Below are 12,027 nucleotides of genomic sequence, written 5' to 3'. Positions count from 1 at the left end.
TAAATGTGTTGTAATAATAATAATAATAGTAATAATAATAATAATTCAAAACGATAAGTGATAATAATAATAATAATGACGGTACGTGATTATTTGATATGAAGCACTTTATGCCAAGGTCTAAAAGTGCTTTACGTGGATCAATTGCATATGGTGTACACCAGTATTAAATCTTGCAGAAATTACTTTGCAATAGACTAGCGTCCTATCCAAAGGGTAGCAAGAAATTTCTATTGCCGTTTCATGCTATAGAAGATGGGATAAACTCTGGCTCCATGGGTCTTACGACTCTGAAGGACTACTTTTAAAACAAATCTTTCATATCGCTTTCATTATACTCATCTCCAGAATTGTCATCATCTTGACGGCATCTTTTGTAGCAGACAAGTGGTGCGGAGAGCAATTCAGTCTAGCCATGTGCTGCAATCGTCTCAAAGGAGTTGAAATGGTGATCCCCTTCTACATTGAAACAGTGGATGCGTTCCCAAGTTACATGAATCTAGTGCAATACCAGGATTGTCGGTGGGTATTTTACTTTAACAAGCAGCAGACAAAAGCATAAAATGCAGTCAAGAAATTATAAATTCAGACTTTCCAACTATTACAGAAAATGAGTAGAATTACGAAATTTTGGCTTCAATTTCAGAACTGCATGAGCATCTGTAAGTCCTTAAAATTGATTGAAAGTGAAAGTTGATGCCAGGCTGCATGCATAATTTTAAGGATTTTGAAGTGTCATTTAATCCTTGTGAGGATACATTGTTGTTAGAATTAGATAATGACAGACTTAGTGAATCATGCGATAATTTCTCATTCCTATTATTTTTCTTATCAAGCAATTTATTTTATTTTGATTTTATTTTTTTGTTTGAGTTTTGAAAGGGAAAAAAAAGAATGAAATAAAATCTATGAATAAAATTTCTAGATTATGTCTTCTTTCACCTAGGTCAAACAGCACAGAAACAGCGGCTGAAAAGATTTTGATGGCTTGTAAGGATTTGATCTTAGCTGTTTACACATACAAAGCTAGAGCTGAGTCTGAGAGTAAGACAACCAATGAGATGGAGAAGAAACCCGTTCCAGTTTATGACGTATTCATCTCCTACTGTCATCGCACGTCCGACATTGCAAATATGGCCCTTAAAATCTTGTCTAGCAAATATCCACAGGTCAAAGTATTTTTTGATCGAAGTGAATTGAAAACAGGTATATATTATTTTTGTCCCAATATTTCTACACAGACCTTTAAAAAATCATATTAGTCCTTCTGAGTGCCCGCTGTATTGATCTAGTTTGCCTATTTTGAGATTTTTCTTAATAATGATAATAATAAATGGCATTTGTACATAACCTTACCCTGATTTCATATGGATTTAGGAACTTTGCATTCTTAAGATAAAAATAAAAATGCAATGAAATATAAAACATAGCAATTTTAATTACTTACATAACAATAGACATTACATTTTACACACGTGATAGCAAAAAACTTCATTTTCTAAATAAAAATTTGAAAACTGATAATAATGAGTCTGCACTTCTGATGTTTTCGTGGAGAGCGTTCCAAAAATAGGGTGCTGAAAAGTCAAATGATTGTTCGCCGATTTTGTGGGATGTTTTTGGTTTAGATAAGATTGTTCTTCCGCTATTAGATCGTTTGTTTTGCTTACAAATGACTGGGTATTCAGCCAAGTTGTGATTGGTTAAGTGCAGTTAATTATGATTTAGTTCATGGCGATTGCAGGCTGTTACTAGGTAAATATCGGAGATGTTTATGATATTTTTCCAACTTTTTTTTTTAAAGGTAATTAAAATCTAATCCTGGGTGGGGTTCCTAACCTCCCATAGTGGGCAGGGGGGTAATACTATGTCTTCTATCCCCTTATATCTGTTTTCCAACATGCTTTCTGTCTTTGTCTTGGAATGAGATTACTTGGTTTTGTCCTGGTCCTGGCCAGATGCCCTGGCTGAGAGGGAAACAGTCGAATGTATAGTTAGTTTTGGGAGATGATATTTTTCTCATTGTAAATCATCTCTCTGTTATGCACTGTATTATGCTTTCTTTATATTATATATGATTTGTAAAACATTTGAGTGTGTTCCTCTTAGCGGGGACCTGTGTTTGTGTCTGGATGAGACTTTTAGTGATCTCAAACTAAGTACTTTGATAGAGTGCTTTTGAAATCTACACCTGTTTCTTATTTGAACCAATTCCCCTTTGTCTTCCCTTTTCTTGGATGCTTTATTGTAATTCTAGAACTTTTTACTATCTCATTTTCTTCCTTTTTACTGGCGCTGATATGACCTATATGTGTTGCAAGCGCCGTAAAACCCTTAAAAACATAAAACATAAAATCTAATCAACTTGTAAAAGAAATAGTAAATTTGTTACTTCTCTACTTCATACTCCAATTTGGTTACACATGAAGAACTGGAGAGATGGATAAGACACACATCGACTTTCTGAGACCATCAGAAGATAGGAATGAATGGAGAGTCATGATTGTGTGACCCAGCACCACTCGATAATACTTATAAAACATATTCCAGCGGGGGGCAGCGGTACGGTCTTTGCTTCGTACCCAAAAGGTAACGAGTTCGATCACCCGCTGCTGCGTTGTGTGGCCTTGAGCAAGTCACCTAGCCCTAGCTCACTTTGCGGCGCTGCACTGCGGCTGACGCCTGGGTTATTCCAGTCTTCCCTTGGAATAGACCCTAAAGACAAATTCCCCCTTGGGGATGAATAAAGGGAATTTTTTTTTTTTTTAATTTATATTCAAACTTCCAGCAATTAAAAATCACACAGTTCCTAAAACAATGCAAATGTTACTGATTGAAGCTCAAAATGGAAGCATCAATTTAAATTAAACAGACAAACAGACGTGATCGCCATGTGAATTAATGCCTTTACATCTTCCAGTCTTCTTTAGTGTTTTATTTTCATCACACTTTGTTGACACAGGGAAAGTCTGCAATGCCTACATCATTTATATGTGTGAGATTTTAAAAAAATGGTCCTTCAGAGCCATTGGGTCTATGGAGCTGGAGTTTATCCCGGGTTCTATAGCGTGAAATGGGCAATAGCAATTGCTTATTATCCTTTGGATGGGATGCTAGTCTATCTCAAAGTACTTTCCGCCAAATCCAACAAACTCAAAACTTTTATTCAACAATTGCATAATATTTTCGAACATTTTATTGGTGTGAAATTTGTAAAAGACAACTGATTGGCAATTATGAATAATCTTTGGTGCGCGTGAAAACAAATCCAACGCATTTCTTTGTTGGGCCAAATTGCCATTCAAGCGGATGAAAAAATACAAATTATCACGAAGTACTATTATCTTACAATTATTATTGGCCATGAAATATCCAAGAACTTTACTTAAACATATTCATTAATTTTAAAATTATTTATTAAGCTCTTTATTTATTGGGCAATGACACATACTCGCAATCTCGTAGTGTATAAATAAAACTCGTATAATAGATACAAGGCAATGAAAGAACCGAATATCATGTCATTGATGGGAAGGAGGTTCAGGTATTCCTTCCATTTCTTATGGACCATTATTTTCATGTATTTTTTTGACAGGCAATCTCTGGCAGCAAGCATTATATGAAGCTGTAGATAAGTCTCGATGCTTGGTGGCCATGCTGTCTGATGCATACCTTGCATCGACCGTTTGTCAAGAAGAATATAATATCTCACTGGCTAGATTGATGTCAAAGGTCAGAAAAATATGGCATATATTATGAATTTCTCTTTTTTTTTTTCATTCCTTCTATCTTCTTCTTCTTCTTCTTCTTCTTCTTCTTCTTCTTCTTCTTCTTCTTCTTCTTCTTCTTCTTCTTCTTCGTAGTAGTAGTAGTAGTAGTAGTAGTAGTAGTGGTAGTGGTAGTGGTAGTGGTAGTGGTAGTGGTAGTGGTAGTAGTAGTGATAGTGGTAGTGGTAGTAGTAGTGGTAGTGGTAGTATTAGTGGTAGTTGTAGCAGCAGCAGCAGCAGTAGTAGTAGTAGTAGTAGTAGTAGTAGTGGTAGTAGTAGTAGTAATAGTAGTAGTGATAGTAGTAGTGGTGGTAGTAGTAGTAGTAGTAGTAGTAGTAGTAGTAGTAGTAGTAGTAGTAGTAGTAGTAGTAGTAGTGGTAGTAGTAGTAGTAATAGTAGTAGTGATAGTAGTAGTAGTAATAGTAGTAGTAGTAGTAGTAGTAGTGGTATTAGTAGTAGTAGTAGTAGTAGTAGTAGTAGTAGTAGTAGTAGTAGTAGTAGTAGTAGTAGTAGTAGTAGTAGTAGTGGTAGTAGTAGTAGTAGTAGTAGCAGTAGCAGTAGCAGTAGTAGTAGTAGCAGTAGTAGCAGTAGTAGTAGTAGCAGTAGTAGTAGTAGTAGTAGTAGTAGTAGTAGTAGTAGTAGTAGTAGTAGTAGCAGCAGCAGTAGTAGTAGTAGTAGTATTAGTAGTAGTAGTAGTAGTAGCAGTAGTAGTAGCAGCAGTAGTAGTATAGTAGTAGTAGTAGTAGTAGTAGTAGTAGTAGTAGTAGTAGTAGTAGTAGTAGTAGTAGCATTAGTAGTAGTAGTAGTAGTAGTTGTAGTAGTAATAGTAATAGTAGTAGTAGTAGTAGTAGTAGTAGTAGCAGTAGCAGCAGCAGCAGCAGCAGCCAATGCATCATTCTGGTGACAAGCGCCATGATATATGTGCTGAGAATGGGCAGGAATTGATCATGACTTGGTTCCTGCCACTGTTTCTTTGTGGTTTGTAGAAAGTAAAGCCCCTGTTGCCTCTATGTTGTGTTTGATCTGTTGATAGTGTATGTGAAAGAGAGGATGGTAAGAGTGCTTTGCCTGCGTGTAGACAGTTGTGGATTATTGCAAGCTATAATATTATTTTGCCCACAATGTTATTTGTAGAGGGTGACTTGCCTGGATTGATGTTGGCGATTGGCCAAAGTTGGCAAACATAGTGATCTAATGGTGCTAACTGATTGCCTCGATTGATGTTGGCGATTGGCCAATGTTGGCAAACATAGTGATCTAATAGTGCTTACTGAGTCTTGTTTTTGTTGGCTCTTTCATTTACGTGTTTTGAGTGATTTTTATCTGACATTTCGCCTGGATTTTAATACCATCTGATTTGTGATAGTCTTGTGGTTTTATTGATATACATTTTAACGATTTCTAACAGAGGATTTTTCTAAAATTTTAAAATTTAAGTATGGATTTTCCAAAGTCGAACATAGTTTTAAACTGCTATTTGTTTACAGCCATATTGGAAACTTTATTCACTGTGCTATATTTTACAACTTTTAACAACTACCGTGTACATCGATCTATTTATAATACTAATTTTGTGAACAACGCCCTATAACCACCGTCATTGGTCATCGGCCAACCCCACGCCCGCTCCCCCTACGACCTCGATCCTCGCTTCAATTTATCAACACTCGTCCCCCATCCAATCTAATCACTTCAATGAGTAATCCTCACCGTTCCTTGTCAAATGTCAACACTGTCCGTGACAGTCAGTATGAAATTAACGACCACCATGACAACAACTCGCAGCAACAGCACCGTCTTGAGCAACAACAACAACAACAACAACAACAACAACAACAACAACAACAACAACAACAACAACAACAACCTGCACGTAGTGATCATACCAGTTTAAAAATTGGATTACTAAATGTTAGATCGTGTCGTAATAAAACTCAAGACATAATCGACATTATTGAAGATCATAAAATTAATATTTTTGTCATCTTGGAAACATGGCTTAATCATTCATATGATGATCCAATTATGAAAGCAATTACACCCGAAGGCTTTTGTATTAAATCATTTCCACGCATTGGGAGGAAAGGAGGTGGTATTGCAATTATTTACAACTTGTCACTCTTTGACAAGATATCATTTCACCATGATAATTTTAGAAGTTTTGAATACGCTGGATTTGCCATTCATGAAAATAATTTTAAAAAGTCGTTTCACTGTGTCTACCGCCCACCACCAAGCCAACAAAACAAAATATCAACTATTGATTTTTTATCTGAGTTCGGAGAATTTATGTCAATGCAATCCATTAACAAAAAGCATAATATTTTTATGGGTGATTTTAACATTGATTATTTCGGAAACAAAAATGAATCGAAAGTATTTCGGGAGATTATTGACACAAACAACAATATTCAACTTGTAAGCGGTCCTACAAACAACCATGGCCACACAATAGATCATGTCATTACAGACATTGAACATTCTCTCTCTTCATCTGTCTCAAATATTGATAAATTAATCTCTGACCATCATTTAATTGTGTTTTGCGTTTTATTTCCAATGAAGCACGAAGTAAAAAAGATGATAACATCTCGTAATTTGAAGAATATAAACATGAACATTTTTAAACAAGACCTTGACCATAACGTTAAAAATAAACATGATGCGAATGGTCTCCACGAGTCAATTGTTGGTACGGTGGACAAGCATGCTCCCTTAACAACTAGAGCAGTAAAAGTGAGACGTCAAGCACCCTGGTATAATACCGAAATAAAATTGAATGGATTAGCCAGGAGGCGGGCAGAAAGAAAATGGCTCAAGTCCAGAGATGCTGTCGATAAGAAGCGATACATCGCGGCTAGAAATGATGCAAAAGCCGTCAATTTCAGGGCCAAAAAGAAATTCTATGAAGAAAGCCTCAAAAACGTGGGACGTTTGAGACAATTCTTTGCCTTGACCAAGGAACTGCTGGGACAACAGACGCAACCAGCTCTCCCATCTTTAATCGATCGTGCAGATCTACCAACTCGCTTTGGTCAATATTTTAAAGAAAAAACGGATACCATCAGGAAGGAACTCTCGTCTGAATCGATCCCTACAACATTTGACAAGTTTCATGGTGATTCGTTAACACATTTTTCAAAGATTACTGAAGCTGACTTACGTGATTGCATTATGTCGTCTCCAACTAAAAGTTGTGATTTAGACCCTTAAATACTGCCATTTTAAAAAAATGCATTGATGTAATTTTAACACCATTTACATGTATTGTTAATAATTCGTTGCAGTCAGGTGCTGTACCAGACATTTACAAAGTTGCTCATGTCAAACCCCTTTTGAAAAAACCTGATCTCGATAAAGAGAACTTAAAAAACTATCGCCCTGTCTCTAATCTTCCTTTTCTCTCTAAGATCTTAGAAAAGCTTGTTTTGAAACAATTACTGTCTCATCTTAAAAATAATTGTCTTGAAGAAAAATTTCAGTCTGCTTATAGGCAACATCATTCGACGGAAACCGCACTTGTTAGGGTTGTTAATGATCTCCTCTCTGTTATAGACAATGGTTCATGTTCTTTGCTGAATTTGCTTGACCTATCGTCTGCTTTTGATACTATTGATCACAATCTTCTTCTCAAACGTCTTGAAATTACTTATGGCGTGTCTGGTGCAGCGCTTGATTGGTTTAGGTCATATTTGTTTAATCGTAAACAGATTATTACGGTGGATGAATATAGATCGGAGGAAATCTTTCTTGATTGTGGGGTTCCCCAGGGTTCAGTACTTGGACCCGTTCTTTTTGTTTTGTACGTTGGCCCTCTGTCTAAAATCATCAGAAGTTTTGGTCTGTCTTACCATCAATACGCTGATGATACGCAATTGTACTGCGTTTCCAATATGAGAAATTTACAAGAAGTATCAGCCAATAGTAAAAATTGTATCCAAAGTGTTAAGAAATGGATGAATGAGAACAGATTGAAACTGAATGATGATAAGACGGAGGTGCTGTATGTGGGGAACAGGAAGTGGAAAAGTGAAACAGATTTGAAGTTGGGGGATGCCTCTATTCAAATTGTTGACAAAGTGAAAAACCTTGGCACATTCTTAGACTCTGGACTGTCGATGGAGCATCAGGTTAATAATTTGGTTAGATCTCTCTTTTTCCAACTAAAAAAGATTGCTTCCATTAGACGGTTCATATCTGAGGATGTGACCAAGCACCTGGTTGTGTCCCTCGTACTATCGAAATTGGATTATTGTAATGCTCTGTTGTTTGGCGTTTCGCAATACAATCTGAAACGTCTTCAGATTGTCCAAAACAGCGCTGCCAGACTAGTATTTATGAAGCGTAGGTGCGACTCTGCCGGACCTCTACTTCATGACCTGCATTGGCTGCCTGTTGAGAAAAGAATTAAATTCAAAGCTTGTGTTTTAGTGTATCGTTGTCTTGAAGGTACTGCCCCTTCCTACCTTTCAGAACTAATTGAAAGATATTCAAAACCCCGCCCCTTACGTTCGGCCAGTGATTCCACAAAACTAGTTGTCCCTCGAATTAGGAAAAATGCTGGAATGAGATCCTTTTCTCATTTCGGACCCTCTATTTGGAACGCCTTACCGCAGAGCATTCGTGAAAAAGAATCTTTGTCTATTTTTAAACGTTCGCTTAAAACATATTTGTTTCGATTTTAGTAGATGGTATGAGAAGCAAGATAGGTTTGGTTTGTGTTGTGTGTTGTGTTGTGTGTGTGTATGTGTGTGTGTGTGTGTGTGTGTGTGTGCTTGTGTGTGTGAATGAGTATGTTTCAGCCAAAGTAATTTGTAATTTAAGCGCTTAGAGTCTGGTGTCTCGGAGTTATAGCGCTATATAAGTTTTCAGCATTATTATTATTATTATTATTATTATTACTGATTGCTCGATTGATGTTGGCGATTGGCCAATGTTGGCACACATGGTGATCTAATGGTGCTTACTGATTGCCTCGATTGATGTTGGCGATTGGCCAATGTTGGCATACATAGTGATCTAATAGTGCTGATGGTGTCTGAGTCAATGTCATATTAATATCCAGAGGATATTGCATCCTTGTACCTTCTCAAAATGGTTGATGCTGTCAGCTGCAAATGGGTTTCAAACTAATCTTGCATACTGAAGGACCAGCCATACAAGTGCTTTGTATACTATATTTATGCTTATGTATACTTAAGAGTGGGTTATTCAGATGTGAAATTCAAATGGTTTTCAAAAAGATAATTTTTACTAGATGAAGTGACAATGGAAGGAAGCATTTGATGGGGTTTTTGTTGTTGTTGCTAATCTTGGTAAAATAAAAGGAAAAGAAACAAAAGCTTTGACTGTAAAAAGTAATCAAGAAAAATGAATATAACAGCTTAAAGAAAGAACAAAATACCAAGCACGAAATGCTTCGGGCTGAAGACCCTTCTTCAGCCAGCAACCACGACAAAATGCAAACACTAAATACATAAATACCTTTTATAATGTATTTATGCTTTTATTATTTTTGGCTGTTTGCTGAAGAAGGTTTTTGAACCCGAAATGATATGTATTTGATATTTTGTTCTGTTTTGAAGCTGATGTATTTTCATTGTTACTTTTTACAGTCCACAGCTTCGAGCAGCTTAGTATCACATTACCGTAGACTTGGGACATTTGATACATAACAAAAGATGAGACGGTATGGATTTAATGAATCCCAGAAATATCATCTTTTTAAGGTTCATACAAGAGCCTTAACCCTCTCCTTACCAACCGTTACGATCCAACCAGCACTTTTATCATTCAGATTTCTTTTGTAAAACACACAATTTAAAGGAAAATGTTTTATTATAGCTATAAAAACGTGAGACTGTGTTGTAGAGCTCATTCTGTTGATCGATATTATGCATAGAATGTATTACTTGCTTTTCTGTTTGAGTAAGAAAAACATATTTTTGTGTTGGGCGGGTGTGAAATTTTGGGGAAAATTATGAAAATGGCTGGTATGGAAGGGGTTAAGGCCTGTTCAAGCAGGGGTTTGTCCTCATCACGAGCTGTGTCTTAAACGGACAACATGTCTACACTGTGGTAAGATGCTAACCTACTCTAATTCCCTTGGGTTGGACAGGGCAATACGATGAGAAAGAATGACCTGTCGTGGAATCAAATGCAGGTCCTTATTGTGCCACTCAAATGCTCTCCCTTTATATCCTAAAAGTTTTTTTTTTTATTGCTTTTATTTCAGAATAATAATTGCTATACTTGTTGATTAAATTTCAAATTATTTGGTCATTCTTTTTCTTTCTTTTTATTTTTTTAAAGATAACTTTTACCTCTCTATATTTATTTGGTCAGGATGATTTCTTATTAGTCCCGATTTGCATGACAGAGTTGTCTACCCTCCCTGAGAGTTTTTCAGCAAAGAAGGCAGTGTCAATATCTACGAGGGAAGACATGGAAAAGCTTATTGAGAAAATCATGCCAACTGTCCTTCAATTGAAGGGGTTGCCTGAAAGAAAGGTATCCAATGATGATAATAATAATAATAATAATAATAATAATGATAATAATGATAATGATAATAATAATAATAATAATAATAATAATAATAATAATAATAATAATAATAATAATAATAATAATAATAATAATAATAATGACAATGATAATAATAATAATGATAATAATGATAATGATAATGACGATAATGATAATAATAATAATAATAATAATAATAATAATAATAATAATGATAATAATAATAATAATAATAATAATAATAATAATAATAATAATAATAATAATAATAATAATAATAATAATAATGATGTTGATGATGATGCTGATGATGATGATGATGGTGATGATGATGATGATGATGATGATGATGATGATGATGATAATAATAATGATAATGATGATAATAATAATAATGATAATGATGATAATAATAATAATAATAATAATAATAATAATAATAATAATAATAATAATAATAATAATAATAGTAATAATAATGATAATAATAATAATAATAATAATAATAATAATAAATAATAATAATAATAATAATAATAATAATAATAATAATAATAATAATATAAAAATGATGATTATGATAATGATTATTGTTATAATGATATAAACAGCCAAATCATTGCTAAAAGATCATCCCTTATTTTCTCTATTCTAGGAGAGGGAAACGAAAAAGATTGAAGACATACTTCATCACCATCGCTCCTTAAGATTTTCTAAAGAGTATGAGTTCAACAGGAAGACAAAAATGATTGAGAGAAAGAATATGTTAGATGGTGAAGAAGACTATTCACAATTGGAAGCCAAGATCTCCTTCAGCTACACGTCAGATGGCTTGAAATTTGCTGCTGTCCTGACCGAAATGCTTAAAGACTCCGGAGCTAATGTAACTTGTAATTTATTAAGCTTTAATCAGGTGGAAATGAGGAGAGAGATAGACGATGCCGATGTGATTGTTTTGTTTGTGTCGAATGACTTCTTGCAGTCTCAGCACCATATTGAGGAGCTACATATCGCTCTGTGTCGACAAAGACAGGCCAAAGACCGGACAGTTATTTATCCTGTAGAGGTAAAACATTATTTGTTTTTTTTTTATCTCCTCAGTTTTTTCCTTTTACTGGTAGGATTGAATTGTTGTCTTACCTCATATTGTATCTCAAATCTGAACTAGAAATGAGAAGAGGAATAGGGTTGGCAAAAAAATGCATTCATGAAAAATAAAAAGATTATTACTAACCAACTACCTTACAATTATTATTGGCCACAAAATATCCAAGAATTTTACTTAAACGTATTCATTAATTTTTAAAGTATTTATTAAGCTCTTTATTTATTGATTGGGCAATGACACATACTCACAATCTCGTAGTGTATAAATAAAACTCGTATAATAGATACAAGGCAATGAAAGAATCCACTGCGTGGCATTTCCCCCTCTGAGTGGTATTTCAGTGTTAGGTCAACCTGACCCCATTAGTGGGGTCAGCCCATGGGTGGAACAGGTAGCGGTCAGGAGGAATCTGTGATGCCGCTGATGGTAATTAATTGTTGCAATATTTCATGGTATTGCTCAGTTGCTAACACAAATATGAAAATTGTTCCCTCACCACAAGCAAAGCAAAGGTTTCTTTCATCATATGCCATGGTTTATAATAATGTATCCTCTTAAGGCTGCTCATAAGAGAGGTGTCAATTTAGTGGTTTTTGAACTATCAATGAAATTAATTTGTTGTAA

At 35.0% G+C, this 12,027-nt stretch overlaps 1 protein-coding gene across 1 annotated transcript in view; it reads left to right on the top strand.

Moving 5' to 3' along the window:
- LOC144964309 (uncharacterized) overlaps nt 1–12,027 on the top strand; it is a 36,440-nt gene that overhangs the window by 12,504 nt on the left and 11,909 nt on the right. The window contains exons 7-11 of the mRNA XM_078898407.1: nt 349–522; nt 947–1,206; nt 3,596–3,732; nt 10,113–10,277; nt 10,951–11,361. Of these exons, the coding sequence (XP_078754533.1) occupies nt 349–522; nt 947–1,206; nt 3,596–3,732; nt 10,113–10,277; nt 10,951–11,361 (1,147 nt within the window). The remainder of the gene's footprint in view (nt 1–348; nt 523–946; nt 1,207–3,595; nt 3,733–10,112; nt 10,278–10,950; nt 11,362–12,027) is intronic.

The sequence above is a fragment of the Berghia stephanieae genome, chromosome 2, assembly GCF_034508935.2.
Source record: "Berghia stephanieae isolate SIO BIC M18660-M18661 chromosome 2, UCSD_Bste_1.3, whole genome shotgun sequence".
Lineage (NCBI taxonomy): Eukaryota > Metazoa > Mollusca > Gastropoda > Nudibranchia > Aeolidiidae > Berghia > Berghia stephanieae.
This window is presented reverse-complemented; position numbering and strand designations above follow the sequence as displayed.